Source organism: Salvia splendens, chromosome 6 (assembly GCF_004379255.2).
Source record: "Salvia splendens isolate huo1 chromosome 6, SspV2, whole genome shotgun sequence".
In the NCBI taxonomy this organism is placed as follows: domain Eukaryota; kingdom Viridiplantae; phylum Streptophyta; class Magnoliopsida; order Lamiales; family Lamiaceae; genus Salvia; species Salvia splendens.
The window spans coordinates 6,372,385-6,393,782 of NC_056037.1; the positions used below are offsets into that span (position 1 = coordinate 6,372,385).

General features: G+C 39.9%; 4 protein-coding genes and 1 non-coding gene across 6 annotated transcripts; 2 read left to right on the forward strand and 3 right to left on the reverse strand.

Moving 5' to 3' along the window:
• The first annotated feature begins 5,263 nt into the window (after positions 1 to 5,263).
• LOC121807123 (LRR receptor-like serine/threonine-protein kinase ERECTA) lies at positions 5,264 to 11,608 on the forward strand. Its single transcript, XM_042207320.1, has 27 exons — positions 5,264 to 5,745; positions 6,125 to 6,263; positions 6,367 to 6,438; positions 6,546 to 6,617; positions 6,752 to 6,823; positions 6,920 to 6,991; positions 7,078 to 7,149; positions 7,247 to 7,318; positions 7,405 to 7,476; positions 7,557 to 7,625; positions 7,715 to 7,786; positions 7,869 to 7,940; positions 8,031 to 8,102; positions 8,181 to 8,252; positions 8,333 to 8,404; positions 8,506 to 8,577; positions 8,695 to 8,766; positions 8,849 to 8,920; positions 8,990 to 9,061; positions 9,165 to 9,236; positions 9,329 to 9,397; positions 9,477 to 9,548; positions 9,636 to 9,709; positions 9,800 to 9,928; positions 10,006 to 10,353; positions 10,439 to 10,809; positions 10,884 to 11,608. The coding sequence occupies exons 1-27, from the start codon at positions 5,664 to 5,666 to the stop codon at positions 11,244 to 11,246; spliced, it is 2,940 nt and encodes a 979-aa protein (XP_042063254.1). The 5' UTR covers positions 5,264 to 5,663; the 3' UTR covers positions 11,247 to 11,608.
• Positions 11,609 to 11,835: 227 nt separating this feature from the next.
• LOC121807446 (pimeloyl-[acyl-carrier protein] methyl ester esterase-like) lies at positions 11,836 to 14,482 on the reverse strand. The gene is made up of 5 exons (XM_042207680.1): positions 14,126 to 14,482; positions 13,767 to 14,034; positions 12,991 to 13,086; positions 12,103 to 12,170; positions 11,836 to 12,013 (listed from the first exon to the last, which is right to left on the reverse strand). The coding sequence occupies exons 1-5, from the start codon at positions 14,470 to 14,472 to the stop codon at positions 11,896 to 11,898; spliced, it is 897 nt and encodes a 298-aa protein (XP_042063614.1). The 5' UTR covers positions 14,473 to 14,482; the 3' UTR covers positions 11,836 to 11,895.
• A 1,073-nt stretch (positions 14,483 to 15,555) lies between these two features.
• TRNAS-GCU lies at positions 15,556 to 15,637 on the reverse strand. The gene has a single exon. It is a non-coding gene; the product is annotated as a tRNA-Ser (tRNA).
• Positions 15,638 to 15,730: 93 nt separating this feature from the next.
• On the forward strand, positions 15,731 to 19,549 carry LOC121809818 (G-protein coupled receptor 1-like). Of its 2 annotated transcripts, XR_006052309.1 has the most exons (10): positions 15,731 to 16,015; positions 16,608 to 16,639; positions 16,746 to 16,915; positions 17,033 to 17,139; positions 17,808 to 17,909; positions 18,036 to 18,092; positions 18,469 to 18,612; positions 18,701 to 18,771; positions 19,100 to 19,282; positions 19,391 to 19,549. XR_006052309.1 is itself a non-coding variant. In XM_042210623.1 (9 exons), the coding sequence occupies exons 1-9, from the start codon at positions 15,833 to 15,835 to the stop codon at positions 19,194 to 19,196; spliced, it is 963 nt and encodes a 320-aa protein (XP_042066557.1). In that variant the 5' UTR covers positions 15,731 to 15,832; the 3' UTR covers positions 19,197 to 19,549. The 2 variants fall into 2 exon arrangements, 1 of the variants encoding a protein (XP_042066557.1); XM_042210623.1 differs by having other exon boundaries at positions 19,100 to 19,549.
• Positions 19,550 to 20,307: 758 nt separating this feature from the next.
• On the reverse strand, positions 20,308 to 21,373 carry LOC121806924. Its single transcript, XM_042207101.1, has 2 exons — positions 21,083 to 21,373; positions 20,308 to 20,915 (listed from the first exon to the last, which is right to left on the reverse strand). The coding sequence occupies exons 1-2, from the start codon at positions 21,086 to 21,088 to the stop codon at positions 20,490 to 20,492; spliced, it is 432 nt and encodes a 143-aa protein (XP_042063035.1). The 5' UTR covers positions 21,089 to 21,373; the 3' UTR covers positions 20,308 to 20,489.
• Between the last annotated feature and the right edge of the window lie 25 nt (positions 21,374 to 21,398).

Below are 21,398 nucleotides of genomic sequence, written 5' to 3' on the forward strand. Positions count from 1 at the left end.
ATGTGCACACTTGAATCAGGGTGTGTCCATTCCAATTCAGCTTGTAGTAGAACAGCCTCCGGTATTGGAGTCCCGCCTTCCCGAAGATGTCTTCTAATGCGCTGTCTTTGGCCCGATATGCCTTCATCCTACCAACTTCAGACCGAACTCCTTATCCACACACTGCCGAATAGCTGCCAATGGAATGTGCTGATTAGCTTTGATTTTCTCCATGTAACGATCAACTATCCACTTGGCCATGAGCCATTTCTGATCCAACACTTGCGAGCAAGTGTGAGCATGATCCCTCTGCATATTGACCACCAGATAATCGGTATTGTTGTGGGTTCCGATCTTTCTTGCATACACATGCCAATCGCATGCCTTGCCTTTACAGATGGCACGAAGTCTCTTTCCATCATTTTTGTTCACATGCACACATCGTCTCGTCATTATCGCGTACTGCCGCATGACCTTGCAGAAGAAATCTCGATCCTTAAAAATATCACCCGGCTTCCAAACTGGAAGCTCATTGTAGATCTTGTAGCTCACCTAGCTTGAACGGAGTGTACTTGATACCCATTCTACGTAACCCCTCCAAATCCTCTAGATCTTGTAGATCTTGTAGCTCATCCACTGTTTATAGCTCGTATAGGCGGTATGTATCCGACGAGTTCCTTTTTTCCACAACAGGGGAATACTTTTGCATTTTCTTGGACCCTCCGCTGCTTTCACAGTCTGCTGTCCAGACCCCTGTGGTTCGGTCTCCGGCTCCGCACTCCACTGCTTTCTCGCTTCCTGTTGCCGACATAACGACTGGTAGTATGAGGTAAACAATTGTTCATCTCGACACATGTTGGCCAATGAGATAAAATGGTTGACCTCATCATCATCATCATCATCATCATCTTCAGTCGTATATCCCTCATTAAGAAGATGACATCCGTCGAGAACATACTCGAAAGAAGGACAATAAACATCATCTTGGACAACTTGTTGGGGTACTTCTCCTATAACTGGTACGGGTTCTTCAGACGCTACTTCGGACATGAACAATTCATGGGTAATGTCCTCAACGATCGGAAAGAATTCATAGTCTACCCGTATGTCCGGCTGTGGTTGACATCCACCGTCCATGACCGGTTGGTACACGTCTTCATCTACAAATGCTCCTGCCCTGTCCGAATCTGGTTGGTGAACTACAGATTCAGATTCAGTTGCAGATTCGTCAACATGGACACTTGGACCAATCGGATTGGAATGGTCAACACATGAAGGTCTAATTACATCCTACAATACACAAATGTTCACAAAATCACAAATGAGGTACTAAATCAATTATGTAAATCACAACTCATTACCTCTGGTACGTGTGCATGGGAGTCTCCTCTTCCAACTTCTCCTACTTCTCCAACATATCCTCCCCCAACTTCTGCTATAGATTCAACTTGTGGTACTGGTACTGGTACTTCTCCAACTTCTTGTACTGGTTCTGGTACTGGTATTGGTACTGCTTCCCTAACTTCCGACATAACTTCAACCTCAGACACCTCACACAATGCAACTTCGGATATAACTGCTGGAATTCCATCTCCAACTTCTGGTGTATCTTCAACCTCAGAGACCGGGCTTCGAATGGTACTGATTCGGATGATACCGCTTCAAATGCTTTCTCCAAATTTTGACGAGCTACTTCCTCGTCCCTCTTTCACTGAGCACGAGCATCTTCTAAACTCTTTGTAAGATATTGCTCGAACTCAACATCCCTATCATACCAGCCAATCATCAAAGGCTTACTCCGGTGCCCTTGCAACTGATCCCCCTGCCTACTATTCATTTTGGGTTTTTGCTTTGCCACATTTGGCTCGGTTTCTTCAATCTCTTCAATAATAACTCTTGGGGGTTTCGACGCCCTGAATCTGAGAAGCTCTTGCGCTTCATCTTTCATCTTTTTCAGTATAGTGGCAGCCTGAGTTATCTCCACAACGTAAATGTGAACTAGCTTTGTCGTAGTAGCCACCACTTTGAGGAAATCCTTTAGATGTGTATCCTCAACAATGGGCATCAAAGGGATGGGCATCAAAGGGCCGCCTATTAAAACCCCCTCGCAGTCATGACTGTACTTTGGATCACAATAATAGAACTCACATATCATCTTCCTATTATACTTCAACTTTAACACCATACTCGAGAGGTCTATGAGCTCGAATTGGTTTATGTTACAGAAATTGAAGAATATCAAATACCCAACAACATACTTTTTCTCATCTTTGGTAAAGAAGAATAAACCTCCATGATGGAAAGCAACTGAAAACTTTCTAGGTTCTTCCCCTATTAAGGAAAACAAAAATCGGACAATAAAAAATCAAACCAAAACATCAAAAAAAAAATTAAAAAAAATCAATTTCTGGAGCCCTAAATCACAAACTGAGGATTAAAAATCAATTTCTATCACCGAAAGCCCAATGTACTGATGGAATTAAAAACATAACTTACTATATTCATCTTCGGGGACGAAAAAATCTAGGCGAGGATCTCGGAAATCCCAGGTTTCTTCATCCACATGGATGACCTCCGGTGCATGTCTCGATGGTCGCTGTGGTTGTGGCGATGGCGGTGGTGTGGTTCTTTTTTACGATGAGACGAATTTCGTGATGACGATGCGCCTGAGGATCTAGTGTGCTCCCGTTTTGGCGCCATTCATGCAAGAGAGATTTTTACAGAGGGGAGCAGAGAGAATGAAGAGTGAAAATAAAGTTTGTGAAATTTTTAGGAGGGGTGGGAGAGTGAAGAGTGAAAATAAAGTTTGTGAAATTTTTGAAATTTGATAAATAACAAATGGAGTATTGTATATGTGGCGTGTATATGTGATGTATATTGTATCATGACGCCTGACGGCTGACTCACAGACGTCAAATCTCGACAGGTGAACAGTAATTAGCAGTACATGTAGTGCACCATGCAGGCCGCCACTTCATATTTTAATTTGATATGATCGTAATGCCCTTTAAAGGCTGAAGGGTCTTTTAATTAGAAAAAATATGATATGCGATTATGTTTAAGGTTAGTTCATTGTGACAATATTTTTTAATTTTTTTGTAAGATTTTGACAGTGCTACTTAGAGCATCTCCAATGGTTCTGGACATGCAATAGCCCTCCCATATCCTTCCCACTGCCACATCATCTGCACTAAAATCCTCCTGCCACATCATCTGGACATGCAATAGCCCTCCCATAGCCTATCCACATCACTAATAACAATTATATAATTTAATTTACAATCGTAGCAACATACGGAATTTAATTTACGAGACAAATACAGGAAAATTGAATAATAATATTAAAATTTATAAAAAAGTACAATAATTTATAAAAAAGTACATTAAGTAAAAAAAATACAAAAATTAAAAAGTACAAAAAAAATACATAAAAAATCACTCCTCGCCGCCGTCCTCGCCTCCGTCGTCGCCCAGCCCTTCGTCGTCGCCGCCGCCGCCTCCGTCGTCTCCGTCGCCCCCAACGCCGCCGCTACTCCTGCCGGTATCCCTCTGAAACCCCTCCAATTCTTCACGCATGCTCTGGAGCAATACGCGAAGATAAGTCTTCTACTCGGGGTCCACCGCCGTCCGGAAGTCGGCTAAGGTCTTCACCATTTGAGCGCGCGTTTGTTGACGCGCGAAGAATTTGAGCTAATCGATGGACCTGCCGAGGGGGGATGCCGACTGGACCTCCGGGGGAGGGGAACTCGGGGCGACCCCCCTCGCTTCTCGTTGCGCCCGCCTTTGGCCAACCGGGCGAGGTCGGCGACCGAACGAACGAGGGGTCGGGAGCTCCTGGGCCGTCTCAGGGAGGTCGTGGGAACCACCGCTGCTGCCGCTATACTCACCGGTATAGTTCAGTTTCTGCTTCTTCGGGCAGCCAGCCTCGACACCTGCCCGGAATTTCTCCGACTCGTGGAGCACAAGGTAGGAGGTCCAGTAGGTGAAGTAGTAGTACTTCCCGGGATCCGGGTAGGCTCTCTCCGCAATCCTCCTGTAGTTCTCCTCTGTTTGGCCACTGGTCCGCATGCGGAGGGCGTTGGCGTACATACCCGAAAATCGAGAGACGGCAGACCTGATTCGGTCCCAGCATTTCCGGCACTCCTCCCCGGTGCGCGGTCTCCCTTCAGGGCAAAATGCCCTGTAGGCTGCGGCTACCTTGGCCCGCAAGTTGACGATCCTCTGGTTGTTCGAAACGAGAGGATCATCGCAGACACTCACCCACGCCTTGGCCAGTGCAACGTTCTCCGCGTCCGTCCACTTCCTCCGGACCCCGCTATCCTCAACCGGCTGCAACGACTCGCCGACCTTCTTGGCCTTGCCCTTCTTCTTAGGGGCTCTCCGACCCGCCCTACTCCCCGGCTTGGAATGGGGGTTTCCGGAACCTCGTTAATATCAAAACCCAACTCCTCTAAGGAGAAGCTATCAAACGGCGTGTACTGTGCATCCGTTGGGGTCGATGTGTGCGAAGAACCGGTGGAAAAATCAAAAGCCGACCGATAGACGTTTCCCCCTCGGGCGTCCCCTGCGGCGGTGGCATCATCTGCTGCGCCGGCGTCTGCATCCCGGGTGCCCACCCCGACATCATCTGCATAGGGGGCTGCATTGGCGGTACCCCCTGCCAAGCCGGCAAACTTTCCCCGGCGACCATAGGTGGCATCATCTGCTGCCACGGGTACATGTTGTAGTACCCGGTCATCGGAGGCCAACCACCTCCCACGGGAGCCGGGGGAGTCTGCTACCCTCCCCCGGGAGTCAGGGGAGTCTGAGACCCGGTCGTCACTGGGGTACCTTCGTAGTTGTTCTCCATTTCTCGTTGTTGATCTTGTACAGAAATTAAGATAGAGAGAGTACTCGTTAATACAAGTGGTGCGAATGAAAATGACGTCCAAAGCGCGTATATATAGTGTTTCGAAAAATTTAAAAAAAAAAACAAAATTCTGACGCCGATTCAGGGGCTACAATGGCGCCGTGAGAGTCGGCGTCAGTCCAAGAATCGGCGTAGGCGCGCCGATTTTGACGCCGGTTTAGCTGACGCCGGCTACAATGGTTCGGCCTCAGCACCGGCATCCGCGAAAAATCGGCGTGCCTACGTTGACACCGTCATTGGAGATGCTCCTAGTTGTTGAGGAATTTACTCGTGAGAGAGAGAAGAGGATGACTGATGGGAGAGTAGAGTCGATGGAGAGGTGCAGCAGAAACTTGGCAGATGGTTTTTCAACCTTTTCCCTCTTAATAAATAATTCACGATTCCTCTTTCCTTTTTCCACATTCGCATCTTTCTCTCTCCACATTTACTTACAAGCACTATTTCCATCTCTCTCTCAACACATACCCCTCTCTCTGCAGGGCTGTCTGGCAATAGGATGTGATTGAACATGACTAAAGCCACAGCCTGCCCTTTCTTTCCATTGCACATTTTTCAACAATCTTTGCACCATTTGTAATTATATTCCTGTTCACCATCTTCCTCCTTTTACTCTCTCCCTATCACTCTTTCACTCATCGGTGAATCCAAGACTCCGACCTTTTGCCTTCATATCCAACTTCCCCATTTGTCACTTTACGTTATACCTATAAAAAAAATCTCATCTTGGAGGTCTAGATAGCTAGTACATTATAATTCTATCTATGAGAAGTGGGTTATGGCTGGTTCTTGCAAAAGATTTGTTCTTGGATTTCTGCTGTTGCTGCTGAGCTTTGCTTCTGTGGAGTGTCATGGCGATGGTGAGTGTTGGTTGCCCTTTTTAGAACTTGTGTCATGTCATCATTCTTGGCTTATTTTAGGGCATGGAATTGGAGTTTAATATTTTAATCATTTAATTACTGTCTAACTTTTAGCATACTGTTTGGCCTTATTGCATAATCACGTCATAGTCACACCTTAAACCTTGTGTTTTTTTTTGTCTTTATTAGCTTACGACTTAACAAATCTCTGTTCCATCACTTAACCTTCAATTGTGTGTGAGAGTTTTTTAATCTAGTAGGGAGTACTTACTACTTAGTAGTATTTTATTTTGATGGTGAACAATTACCAGAGAAGACATTCTTTTCCTATTTGATACTATTTTATTGGCTTAATTTTTTCTTGAACTTTGTGGATAAGGTATTGTTTTGCTGGAAGTAAAGAAGTCTTTTAGAGATGTTGATAACGTGCTCTATGACTGGACTGACGCTCCATCTTCAGACTATTGTGTTTGGAGAGGAATCGGTTGTGATAATGCCACCTTCAATGTGGTTTCACTGTAAGTTTTTTTTTCTTCATATTTCAGTTAGTATGTTTGCTAATTCTTTGTTGTATAGATTGTTTTAGATTTCAGTTTATCATTCTTCAAATATTTGTTGCAGAAACCTTTCAGGCTTGAATCTTGATGGGGAAATTTCACCTGCTATAGGGCAGCTAAAAAGCCTGGTTTCTATGTAAGTTACTAGTACACCACTTTTTTTAAAAAAATTTATTTTCCACTTTGCATAATTTGTAGTAAGTCTTTAGCAATCTAATTCCATGTTTTTGCATCTCAAAATAGTGACTTAAGGGCGAATCAACTCTCCGGCCAAATCCCGGATGAGATTGGGGATTGCTCTTCTTTAGAGAGCTTGTAAGTTCATATCTTCATATCTGTAAAATTTAGATTAAAAAGCTGAGATGCTTTGGAAAAATCTGAAGGATTGAGCTAAAACCTCTTTGCATTCAAATTTAATGATGATCTTGATCTTATTGCATTACTGACAGGGACCTATCATTCAATGAGCTCTTTGGAGATATTCCCTTCTCAATTTCAAAGCTTAAGCAACTAGAGACTCTGTAAGTCCAATTGAATTGCAATTTTTTGATATTCAAATTTACTTGCATCTAATTTATTTTCTTACTATTGCGTTCATCACCTGTAATATATGACAGGGTTCTGAAAAATAATCAGTTAATCGGTCCTATCCCTTCAACACTCTCACAGATTCCTAACTTGAAAATTCTGTGAGTGCCATTAAAATTTGATATCCCTCTCTTTTCGACTACGATGGCGATAATTTGTGATGAACTTCTCCCTTTTCCTGCTCCAGGGATTTGGCTCAGAATAGGTTCAGCGGAGAAATACCAAGATTGTTATACTGGAATGAAGTTCTTCAATACCTGTGAGTTTAATTCTCTTTACTTTAGCTTTTTAAGTTTTATCGCTCCATCTTATATAAAGAAAGGTCGTTTTATTTCCTCTTTTTGCTTTTGGTTTAGGGGACTTAGAGGTAACAACCTCCAAGGTTCATTATCTCCAGATATGTGCCAGCTAACCGGACTGTGGTATTTGTAAGTTATCCGTCCTCCTCAAATAAATTAAATCTCTTCCAACATTTTTCACACTTTCTGAGGAGTGTCTATCTTTAATTTGCCAGTGATGTTAGAAATAATAGCTTGAGTGGTTCGATTCCTGAAAACATCGGCAACTGCACTTCGTTCCAGGTTTTGTATGTATCTGACTGGCAGCTTATTCCGATTATGAAACATGGTTGATGTAATTAAGGTAAATATTGTGTGTTGATGTTAGGGATTTGTCGTACAACAATTTCACGGGAGACATTCCATTCAATATTGGATTTCTTCAAGTTGCTACCTTGTAAGTTTTTCCCTTTCGTTAGGTTTGTGGCGGCTTACTTTATGATGCATTGAAAATATTTGATGCCTAACAAATCCTTGTTGTTTTAGGTCCTTGCAGAATAACCATTTCTCTGGGCAGATTCCATCAGTTATTGGCCTAATGCAAGCATTAGCAGTTCTGTAAGCACCTTTCATTCTCGTTTCCACCACGTTCCTTGTTTTTCTCACGTTTGAATTACAAATTTATACTACATTATTTCAGGGACCTAAGTTTTAATATATTGAGTGGAACGATCCCTTCAATTCTTGGAAATTTAACTTACACCGAGAAACTGTAAGTAACTGAAGTCTACTTACCGTGGCGTTCGATCAGATTAGATGACATTATGTAATGTTTTGTGCATTTACTCATCATCTCGAAAAGGTATCTTCACGCTAACAAGCTGACAGGATCAATTCCCCCAGAGCTTGGAAATATGACAAAACTTCACTATCTGTATGTATCTCAACTCCTAAGGATACGATAAAGCTTTTCTCCAATCATCGGTTCTAATACCTTCTTTCATTTGTTAAGGGAATTGAACGATAATCAGCTCACAGGGCGTATTCCCCCAGAACTTGGGAAGCTAACAGATTTATTTGACCTGTAAGTTCTTCATTCAAACAGTCATCTTAGACTGATCTTTGTTGATACGAAGAGTCACTTGTTTCAGCTCGTACTTGCAGAAATGTAGCTAATAATCAGTTGGAGGGGCCAATACCAAATAATCTCAGCTCTTGTACAAACCTTAATAACCTGTGAGTATCTATCTCAGCTTGAATCTCATTATTCTTGCATTAAAAATATTCCTTGCATTTATAGGTTGGTAATTTTACATTCTAATTTGATAACACTACAGCAACGTGCATGGAAACAAATTGAATGGAACTGTTCCCTTGGCGTTTCAAAAGCTTGAAAGCATGACGTATTTGTGAGTTCCTCCTGCTTACTCCAATTTCATCATCTCTCTATGTTTAGCTAAGTTTGATCATATCATTTATCTGGTTGCAAATATTTCTGAGTTTCACTCTTTACTTTCATTGGATAGGAACCTATCCTCCAACAATCTCAGAGGCCCCATTCCCATCGAGCTGTCTCGTATTGGCAATCTGGATACACTGTAAGTACTACCTTCACAGCTTCACTCATTGAACAAATAAGGCCCTCGTGTATTGTATCTCAATTTTTGATTGATCCGGCAGAGACCTCTCAAATAATAAGATCAGCAGTGACATGCCCTCCTCTCTTGGCGACTTGGAACATCTTTTGAAACTGTGAGTCGTCAGTATTCGGTTTGAAGTTGCAAGACTTTTTCAAATTTGACAGTGTTTGCTTTTTTGCAGTAATTTAAGCTATAATTCTTTGACGGGCTACATACCGGCTGAGTTTGGCAATTTGAGAAGCATTATGGAGATGTAAGGAAGTATATTAGTATATGCTCAAACGTTACAAATAATCATATACAGTATTAATCTTTTCTAGTTGCAATGCATTAAATATTATTCCTTTTTTGGGCAGAGATCTCTCAAATAATCACCTCTCAGGTCAAATTCCGGAAGAGCTTAGCCAGCTTCAAAATCTCTTCATGCTGTAAGAGCAGTGTGTGTGTGTGTGTGTGTGTTTGCGCGCTATCTTTCATCATTATTATTTTCTTAAACAGTCATTTTACGACTTGTTCGCAGGAAGCTGGAATACAACAATATATCCGGCGATGTGATGTCGCTTGCCAACTGCCTCAGTCTTGCTGTGCTGTGGGTTCACTGTCAAAACTATGTTTAACTTGTTAAACGTGTAATGCAGTTACAGGGCCTGACACTCTCATGGTTACAGGAACGTCTCATACAACAATCTTGTCGGACTTATTCCCACAGCCAAAAACTTCTCTAGGTTTCCACCCGAGAGGTCAGATATTCCTCAAGTTCCTTAGACCTTAAAACCGGGACTCTAATTTAGCTATTAATTCTACTCCTTGGCTCTTTCCTCGTTCAGTTTCGTAGGCAATCCGGGATTCTGTGGCTATTGGCTCAGCTCAAACTGCCGTACGCCTCATCCCACTGAGCGAGGTGAGAGCGTGAAATCGAAAGAAAATGACTTTCCAAACCTTATGGTGCTATAACTAATGGCTAATAGTAGCACCACATTTCGCCTTGCAGTATCGATTTCTAAAGCAGCTATTCTTGGAATAGCCCTCGGTGCCATAGTGATTCTTCTCATGATCCTGATTGCAGCTTGTCGTCCCCACCATCCAAAGCCTTTTACAGTCGGGCCTCCTGTTAAACTAGGTTCACCATCTTATGTTTCCCTATCATCATAGTAAACGCGAAATATATTCTCATTGATAGATTTGTCTCTTGTACAGTTAATTACTCGTCTCCAAAGCTCGTTATCCTTCATATGAACATGGCTCTTCACGTGTACGAAGACATAATGAGGATGACGGAGAATTTGAGCGAGAAATATGTTATTGGCTATGGAGCGTCGAGCACTGTGTACAAATGTGTCCTGAAGAACTGTAGACCTGTGGCTGTCAAGAAACTCTACTCTCACTACCCACAGTGTCTGAAAGAATTTGAGACGGAGCTGAACACGGTGGGGAGCATCAAGCATCGCAATCTCGTTAGTCTGCAAGGATACTCGCTCTCCCCTTCCGGATACCTTCTGTTCTACGACTACATGGAAAAAGGAAGCCTCTGGGATGTCCTCCACGGTAAAGCTCTGTTGCATTAGATCATAATCTATAGTACCTATTACCTAGACTCGTCGAATCTTGGAAAAAAAATGCTATCTTGCAGGAACTACAAAAAAGAAGAAACTTGAATGGAACACTCGTCTCCGCATTGCACTAGGCGCTGCACAGGGGCTCGCATATCTTCACCACGATTGTAGCCCTCGGATTATCCACAGGGATGTGAAGTCTTCCAACATTCTGCTCGACAAGGACTATGGAGCTCATCTCACAGATTTTGGCATTGCCAAGAGCCTATGCACATCCAAGACTCACACTTCGACGCTTTTGATGGGGACTATTGGCTACATCGATCCTGAATATGCTCGGACAAACCGTCTAACGGAGAAATCTGATGTCTATAGCTATGGGATTGTCCTACTCGAGCTGCTCACTGGATGGAAAGCCGTCAACAACGAGTCCAATCTCCATCAACTGGTCAGTTTTTCTACCTTTTAATAACAACAGAAAATTAAGGATTTCGTATCTTGAAAGAATGTTTTGGTGATCAGATTCTGGAGAAGGCAGCAAACAACTCAGTGATGGAAACTGTGGACCCTGAGATCACGGAGACGTACTCTGATCTCGGGGATATAAAGAAGGTGTTTCAGCTCGCTCTGTTGTGCACAAAGCGACAGCCCTCGGATAGGCCAACGATGCATGAGGTGGTTCGTGTGCTCGGGAGCCTAGTGCCCCTTCCGGATGCAAAACTGATGCCTCCGGTGGCTCTCCCGTCTGGCAAGGGCAAGTGCTACGTGGATGAGTATGCAAATCTCAAGACTGCTCACTTGATCAACTGCCCTTCCATGAGCACATCAGATGCCCAACTCTTCCTAGAATTTGGGCAGGTGATTTCACAGAACAATAGTAATTGAACTAGACAAGGGTGTCAAGATCATAGGAAAATAGACAAGAATATGTTGTAAGTGGCAGCAGCCGCAGTTGTAATTAAGAGCGGTTTACCTTCTTCGTGAAGCTATATTGGTAGCACGCTTTCTCTCTACAGGGACAGCCCCCTCGACCGAGTAATACGTGGGGTGGGGGATGGAATGCTTGCAACGCATCAGGACGGGATTGGATTGAGCATCCGCGTTATATTTTGTAACCACTTAAAATGACAAATGATGTTTCAGACTTTCAATAAAAATTGCCCTCTAAAGTTACGATCCACCTGAATTTTTGTAATCACTCCTAATTTATAGTAATAAATTTGTGCACCACATTAATTTAGCATTCATATTTTGTAGAATCGTGTCGTTCCCCATTTTCTAGTTGTGGGTGGGCCAATTCAATATTCCCTATTCTGTTCTTGGATTTCTCCATCATGAAAGGGGAATTTGGGGAAAAAGGGTTGTATCACGTTTGATTATGTTGGAATATTTAACGACTAAAAGTGGGAAAGATTTTGGATTGAATATTCTATACATAATAAATGATAGGATAAATATTATATAACCTCTATCATCATACGTAAAATATTGCGAAGCGAGTAGTTTGGTTGTAATTGCAGTATATGAAACAAAATCATGACAAGTCACGAAAGAAATTAATGACAATATTGTTGAACTGCCCTGAATCTTCAAGTTGGGGAATGTGCGACGTATTCGGTATAACTTCTAATCTCGCATTTTCACCTAGCAATCTGCATTTACAGAGTATATATTATATAATCTTCCAATATAATTTTTGGGTTTTTTTGTTATAATTCTAAAATATTATTGGTTGACATACTTTTCGAGTTCAACCGCTTTCTCTAGTAAAAATATCTTGTCATGCTCTCCCCACACAATCAACACTTTCTGCACATTTCCAACAAACAAGTTTCATCACCATCATGGAATCATATAGAAAAATGTTATGCTACAGAGACAAACAGGGGCGGACGTAGGAAAAAAATATCGATATGGGCTGAAATTTATAAATTTTGTTTCACAAGTATATTTTTGGGTGTTTTAAATCATTTGTAAGGGATTTTACACAATAAGACCATCTTCAACCATTTGCACCAAACTCAAACCCATTTTTAAGTATACGTCACACTAAAAAGTAGTTTTACTCCAACCATTTACACTAAATTTAAAATTTACACAATTTTTGAGACTTTGTCTCACAGAATTTTTGCAGTAACACCATATTTGGTGTTGTTTCACAAAAAACACCAAAAATGGGTTTGAGTTTGGTGTATGGTTGGAGATGGTATAATGTATACTAAATTTAGATATATTCCAAAAAATTTATAAAAGAAAATAGTGTTAAAAAAGAATTCATTGAGGGCTTAAGGCTTAAGCCCTTCCTCTCTATTTGTGCTCACGGCTCTCGTTTAGTCCACATTGGAAAGTTTTTTTCATTTGATTAATTTTTATACCGTATTGACATCAATAATTCTTCAAATTGCATAAAAACCAAATCTCAATTTGTTTTTTTATTCAATTTTGAAGTTATAATGAAAATGGATAAATCCAAATATGAGTTTTATGTAATTTGGGAAATTAATGGCATTCATGATTATTTTTAAGGCATGCCAACTTAGACTAAACGAGAACAATACGTACACAAATGATACTCACTTACTATATATAACATGACATTTTGCTCTATATATACTATAATTACATGTACCTGAGAGAGGGGGCAAAGGATTCCAGCATCATCCTGTCCAAGAGTTAATCCTTTCAAGAGTTCCAGCTTCTCCTCCCTATTTTCGCTATACAATTTCTGGGGCGAGGCCATTTCCAAACTTTTTATTATTATTACAAACATTCGTCCAGTAAAATAATTAGGAATATACATTAAGAAAAATATATTTATATTAATAGCAACTATATTTATATTAAAATCATGAGTACTCATTGTTTTTGTAGTTGCTAACTAATGACTCGTGGTTCTTTGGACAAGCTAGTCAAATTAGATCACCTAATAATTAAAATATCTAAGAGAAAAGTACTTGAATAAAAAAAAAGTATTGATGTATCATTAATTTGAGCAGGTAGTAATATCCAACCACATCCTAGCTACTCACTTACCTTTTTTTTATACTTGCAATTTATTCCAGTAACCAACATTTTAGTGAAAATGAAATAAGTACTCCATATCTAAAAATATTGTAGTTGATCATCCGCTAATTATAAATTTTAAAGAACATATCAACTCTTCTAGATTATTAATTGTGAGATTATGAAATTCTCAAATTCACACAATCACAATTCCATTATTAGAGTAATTGAAAACTCCGTAGAGTATATATTAATTTGAGAAGGTGAAATAGCAATTGAATTAAACCAAAATGCATACTGTGAAGAACTAAGGATATTTTATGCAAGTTTTGAGATACGGAGAATCATCTTAATAACAGATTTTGAAAGCAAATTCAAATGAATATATCAGATTTGACTCACGTCGATGAAATCGTTGAGGATGAAATCCGGCATAAACAGTCGCCGGAAAACGGACAAAGCGAGCAACTTCCGCAGCTGTGAGGCGGAGCTAGGCAGCAACAAATCGTCAACCTTGTCCACTTTCGCTCTCTTCATCAGCTCCACATGATCCATCCGCCGCATGTTCGCCGCGGAGCTAGCGATCACCACCTTCTCAACCCTCTCCGGCCACATCGACGCCATGCGGTACGCAACCAGTCCGCCGTAGCTCGTGCCGACTACTGAATACCTTTGTGAATTAAAATCTCAATTCATGAATAATCCAATTGCAGATCTAATTGACCTAGTTTGTTTACTCTCAAAGGGGATTTGGCTGTTACCTGCTAATCCCTAGCTTCTCCATGAGTTTAGCAATGGAAGTCGCCTGAAAAATCTCGGACCTGTCGGTGGATTCGGTGGTGGAGCCGCCGAAGAAGAGTAGATCGGGGACGTAGACGCTGAATTGGCGGGAGAAGAAACAGATCTGAGGCCGCCATTGCCAGATACCGTGAGGGCCGAAGCCGTGGAGGAGGATCAGCGGAGGTTTGGAGGTGGCGGTGGGTCCCCAGAAGGTGATGGTGGTGGCGCTGTCTATGTCTATGCTTTGAGAAGAGAGACCGGCGGAGGCGAGGCAGCGGCGGAGGAAGCTGCCGTAGATTGAGACGAAGCTGAGACAGAAGGGAACCATGCTGTGTTAGTGTTAATGCGGGTGGTGGTTTTAGGCGAAGGAAATCAACTATTTGTATTTCGTATTGTGGTATAATGGCGGTTGATATTTCCAGACCAAAATTCGTAATTCCAGTCCTTTACTCTCTTTAGACTTTATAAGTTTTTCTATATTTTTTCAGGGAGGAAAAATAGATATTAAAACTATATTGGAGTTGAGGAAAACTCTCTTTCCGAAAGATAAATTATGCATCGGCTAGAGTTCTTGGACTTTCACATGTCATATAGAAGCATATAAAACCTGCCAAACACTGACAAACTTAACAAAGTTATGAGATTCAAACAAATAATACTCATAAAGAGATGTTAAATAATGCATGACAGGTGAAATGCAAACTTTGATAGAAAGAATATGTTTAGATGTGTTATTTTATCTTCTGAAGCTCAAGCTCGAGAGGAAATCTATACCACGTAACGTAAGTTATCAAGCCGATAATGACTACCATCAAACAAAATGCCAAAGGCTTTGACGGCCACATATAAAAAATCACGCTAGTGTTAATTTTTGAACAATAATAGTGTATATAGACTTGTTAAATAGGTAAAATAAATAAAACATTATATTACTCCTACCTATTGAACACTAATAGAAATTTAGTAGTAGTAACATACTTATATACTATACATACACTCAATGCAATATGCCATTGTTTGCATTTAATCGAGTCTCCGAGCTCCATCATTGTGCTTATCGATAGGGTTTTTTTTTGTTAGATATTCTTGAGTTGAAATGAGCTAACGTTCCAAAAATTGTTTGGTACAAAAACTACAAATTACAAAGAAATATTGAGAGTAATAGAATAGAGATAAAAATTGAACAAATTTGTAAATAAATACCATTCCCAATATCCTGGATTGATAAAGAAATTGCTACTACTATTACTTCAAAAAATTACTAATTCGGAGTACTATCAAACAAATAAACAAAATAGAAATGACCTTTACATATTTTTTGAAATGACATAAAAATTACTAGTATCAAACAAATAAATTAAAATAGAAATGACCTTTACATATTTTTTCAAATAAGGTAAAAAAAAATAAACGACGCCTGAGAGATTCGAACTCTCGCGGGGAAACCCCATGTACTTAGCAGGCACACGCCTTAACCACTCGGCCAAAGCGTCTTGATGATTAATCAATCAGTATTATTGAATATATACATATGTTTCTTTTTGAAATCGATTTCCCCTTTACTCTTACCTTACTGGAGAAGCATGTTATGAAAATTGAAACTGACGAGAAAGCAGATTGTGGATGGAATGCTGGAGGTTTTCCGATTGAGTTCTTAGATTTTTATCTGAGATCGAGCGACTGATGCAATGGCCACGGCGCAGGCTGTTACTGGTAACTTGACGGCCACGGAGCGCGGTATATTGACCGCAATCAACAGCGGCGCCTCCAGCCTCTCGCTCGTCGGTTCCGGCTTCATAGTCCTTTGCTATTTACTCTTCAAGGAGCTCCGCAAGTTTTCCTTCAAGCTCGTGTTCTTCCTCGCTCTCTCCGTAAGTGTTCCTGCTCATTTTGTTATTTGTGATCTACTACTATTCTTCCCTTAAAATTAGGTTGCGTTACTCTTTCGCTAGTTTTGGTTACAGTAATTGCTTTTAGTAGTACGAACAATATCAATTTAGCTTATTACTAGTATTAATTTTAGCTTGATGCAAGGTTTTATGTTTTTGTGGTCTCGAGGTGTGGTGCTTTCGGTTGAATATGATATGTTCTGCACATTGCTAATGAAATTGAACTATTTAAGGCATTTGCTTTAAATTTCAGCCCAATCAAGGTTACACTAGTGTTTTTGCTCCAAAACTAAAAGGAAATTTGTTCACCGATATATGTTCCTCTTTGTGTAATGTCACAGCTCTGTTTATAACTAACATTAAAATAGTGTTCGGTTGATGTTTGATCAAAAAATATATGATGTTTTCTGTATGAGATCCATTTTGTTCCATTTGGTGCTTTTTCCTCTAAATTCCACATTACAGTGCAATTGGTGGTCATTATTTGTGAATTTTCAGCTTTCTGGTTTCTTTACTCTGATCTTCTTGTGTATATGATATAGAATGCCAAGTTAATTATTAATTTCTGGTGCAGGACATGTTCTGCAGCTTCTTCAGCATCATTGGGTAATGACTTCTCTTATATTCTTCTTGCAGTCAATTTTTTCCATCCTCCATAAAACGGATGAAGATCGTCCCATTTTAGTTGTTAAAATGAATGTGTTATATGCAGGGATCCTTCAAAAGGGTACTTTTGTTATGCTCAAGGCTACGCGACACATTTTTTCTGTGTTGCTTCTTTCCTGTGGACCACTACAATTGCTTTCACTCTGCACCGAACAGTTGTTAGACATAAAACTGATGTGGAGGATTTAGAGCCGATGTTTCATTTGTATGTTTGGGGTATGCTTTATATGTAACAGCATTTCCTAGTGTATTTCTTATATAGTGGAGTATGACTAGGAATATGTGCTTTTGTATCTTTTCTCTCGGGCTAATTGGAGTGAATGAATGTCCCAGGAACTTCCGTTGTTATGACAGTAATTCGTTCTATTGGCAACCACCATCATGGTCATATAAGCCATGTTGGTGCTTGGTGTTGGGCACAAAGAGGTCTCACAGGACAGGCAAGTATATGAGGCTTTATCCATGATACCATTTTTACTTTTATTTCTTCTCGTTAGTATGCTACATTACCATTCGTTTATGGATTTATTTTTATATTTTGTTTGTTTTATGATACATCTGGAATTTGCTTAAAACAATAATAGAAACATGATACTGAAAGAGTAAGTATTTTTCCTCTTTTGCTTGTGAAATCTGAATAATGTTTTTATTATAAATATGAGTGAATCTCAATCCAATCCTATTCATTTTGCTCGTTTACCATTCACTGCAAGATTTTGTTTGGGTTTACAGGAACTTGGCATGTTTTCCAGTTGCACTGAAATAAACTGGGTTAAGGGTTTCTTGCTGTAATTATATCTAATGTGCAATTGATTATGACTTCAACTTGTTAATATGGACGCATGTTAGCATTTCTGTTTTCTTTCATAGGTCATATGTAATCTTTGTTCTCGATAATGAAAACCAAATATGGTGCTGGTGTGTGTCTGTGTGATAACATAATGTGAATCATCATGAAATCTGTCAATAAAGAATCTGTTTTTTGATCTCACAGTCAACTAGTTTATAAGAATTGTTACTTTGTTATAAAATGAATCTGGTATTTAGATGACACCTTTATATTCTTTTAGCCCCCTAGTCATCTCTAACTCTTAGTTTGTACCTGCAGGTGGTCCAATTTATAACATTTTATGCACCGCTGTGGGGTGCAATTCTTTTCAATGGCTTCACCTATTTTCAAGTGATACGCATGTTAAAAAATGCCACTCGTGTATGTAGTAACCTGTATTCTTCTTTTCTCATGCTTTATCTGTATGCTTGTGGGATTTTGACCGAGGCATACATGTTCCTGTTTGGATGAATGAACCCATGTTGTGGCTATGACTTTTTTTTCCAGATGGCAGTGGGAATGTCAGAGCGTGGTTATCAGTCAGATGCACGACCAGATATGAAGGTAAATTATCTTCTGTGAGCTTATTGGTGGAAGAAAAACTGGGAACAAGCTAGATAAAATACATGCCCATTGCCTAGTTATCAAGTAGTATATTATTCGCATGAATGTATACCGTACCTTATATACCATATATAGAACAAATAATATTCTTAATGTCCCATAGCTTTGAGCACCTTGGATCTTAGACATGTTTTATGTCTGTTTACTCCACTCCAAGTGAATTCGTTATTATGTCATACTTATTCTAATACAGTCACTACTTCTGTGTTCTGATTATTAAAAGCAGATGTATACTGTATTGCTGAACATGCATTTAAAGAAGAAAATACTTCTGGAGCGCACAGTGTTCTCATTTTTCCCTTGCGTTCCTTGACAGGCACTGAATCGGTGGGGCTACTATCCACTTATTCTTATTGGATCATGGTTCTTCGGCACGATTAACCGTATGCATGACTTTATCGAACCAGGTCATAAGATCTTTTGGCTTTCTGTTCTTGATGTTGGCATGGCTGCACTTATGGTAAATCTCCAACACTCATAAAACTTCTCGTATGAGTCTACCTTCTCCGTCCTCTATTAAACTCTCTCCTCCTGATACTTGTATTAAGGGCCTTTTCAACTCAATAGCCTATGGTCTCAACTCTTCAGTGCGGAGGGCCATTTATGAAAGATTCGATCTGTAAGTCAGAACTGTCAAAATCTTTCAATTGATCACCCGCCGAACTGCATCTTGTTCTGCTTATAGTCTCCCAAACATAACATCCTTTTGACATAGTGACTGCTAGAAAGACGTGAAAGTAAAAATGGAAAAACCCCTTCCCCAAAACTAAATCCTTAACTATCCTGGATAAATATAACTCATTAGATAATCAATTCTGTTGATCATTTGCGTTCCCTACAAATGTGTTTTGTTTTGTACTGTATTTTCATATGTTCTGGGCATGCTTCATTCAGTGCTTTACCACTGTAAACTCATACAATTTTGTGTTGTTCATGCAATGTTCCAGGTTTCCTGACAGGTTTAGAAGATTGCTTCCTAGGAATTTGAGGCCAAGAGGCCAGCAACAGGATAGTGAGTTAGTTTCACTGAAAACTGAGGGCTAGCAATAGCAGTTCAGTTCTTGGCCACTGCTATGTGCACATATTTGAATTAGATATTCTATTCTTTTGCAAAAGATAATTGACCAGAGGTACTGTGTCTGCCTTCCATGTGAAGGGGATTCTGCACGATTGTTCTCTCACATATTGTCAGTCTAATTTGACACACTAAACAAGTTTTGTTATGTCTATCTCTGCAGCCGCTTTCTAACTGCTTGTATAACTAGTGGCAACTGTACCAGCTCATATTTCTTGAAGCATTGCTGTGCTACCCATTTTCTTATGTTATCAACTACTTAGTTTGCTTGAAGCATTTGTTTTATTTTCTTTAGTAGACATTGACATGTCTTCGGTTGATACATCTGTTTGATATTGTGTTTCAATCTCGTATTGTAGATACATTTGTTCGATATTGTGTTTCAATCTAGCATTCTATTGCAGTAACGACGTCCACATGAAAATATAAAATTGAGTTGGAAATTTTGGAGGCATTAGAATTTTCGCTTACCACATCCCCTTTTCTATATTCCTTTTCATTATTAGCGCAAGTAACTGACTCCCATAGAATATACTTTAAAAAATTATGCCAAAAATATTGTGGACAGCTTCTTTTTTTTTGTATAAATTTCCCCAGCCATGAAAATCAGAAATGGACAGAAAGGAGTAACAGATATTTCAGCCTTGGCTCCGTATTTTGCATGGATATCATCATATCAATATACTGTTGGGTTCACTATTCGATATTTCCACTGTAGTTGCTATAAACTAATCCCAGCATCAATCCTGACATTATAATGTATTTTTTTTAATACTACTCCTATATCATTGTAAAACACAACAGAACAAAGCAAAAACATAAGGTATCATTAATGGCCTTAGGTAGTTTAAATCTCCAGGCCAACCCCACCAAACATGATACTAGATATTTACATAACATCTTTTTCCAGTTCTTGTATTGATCCAACGCATAGAATTCAAATATTACTATAAGCTAAACTCATTTAAATCTATGCCAGCTAAAAGGGCTTTCAGAAATATTGAGAACAAACTAGAATACCACACTAGAAAGTATAATCAGATTAAGAGCATTCATAATCAATCTGGAGCACAAAACAGATTTGCAGATGAATCAGTCAGTTCAATTAACTTGAAACAAATGGAATGAAAACATTCTTCAACCAACTACAAACAACTAAACTTCGCTGAAATCCTAACTTATCTCAAACATTTTGCAATAGCAGTCAGTCTCCAAATTCAAGAACAAATGAAGCAACCAATTTCTACCTTCAAAGCTCTCTCTCAAGAATCAAGAGCAGATAAACAGGTCTCCAACCGGATCAAACCCCGGCTCTTGACCGGGCTGGATCGGGGCGAATCCAGGCTCTTGAGCAGCAGGTGCTTGACAGCAGAGATGAGCTCATCATCACTTGGACTCTTTGGCGGGCTCAGATTCTTGAATTTCCTGCAGAAACTCATGTGCTGATTCAGAGCCTCTTCATTCCCAATCCCTTTCTCTGATCTCATCACCTCATCCTTCACTGCTTCAGAGCAGAGCCCGCAAATCCAACGCCCCGAAAATCGTTCACAAACGCGCTTGATGTATTCCTCCGTGCATTCCTCTGTGAGGCCACAACACTCGCATTTTGCAAATGCGAGCTCAGTTGCTTTCAACACAGTCGTTGCTATTGCTTGTTTTGGCTTTGAACAGTTCTCCATTGAAGATTTCTGTTGGTAGAGAAGAGAAAACTAACGGCTAAAACAGATATTTGTATACATACACGCCGGAATTAATGCTTAAGGGAAACTGGGATTTCAAAAAAAACAATCTTTTCTACTTATTTTATTCCAATTCAAACGGAAAGCAATAAATGGAGGGATTTATGGATCTTTACCTGCATGAATTTATGGTGGCTGGTTGAATCTTGAATGATTCTTGTTCTTTATTTATCTCTCCTTTTCCCACTCACTCTCTTCTACAACAATCTCTCCACCAATGATCAGACGCTTGAATCTCACATACATTTCAGGGAGCCCTTTTGGCTCTTCTGGGCAGAAATTGGAGGAAAATAAAAATAGGTTTTATGGATTTCCCTTCACCATTTCTGGCATGTGAGGACTGAGTGTGTGTGAAGGAAAAGGAACTGTGATTTGTGTTTAATTTAATTGGACACAAGCTGCCAATGCCATTATCAATGATTGGATAAAGCA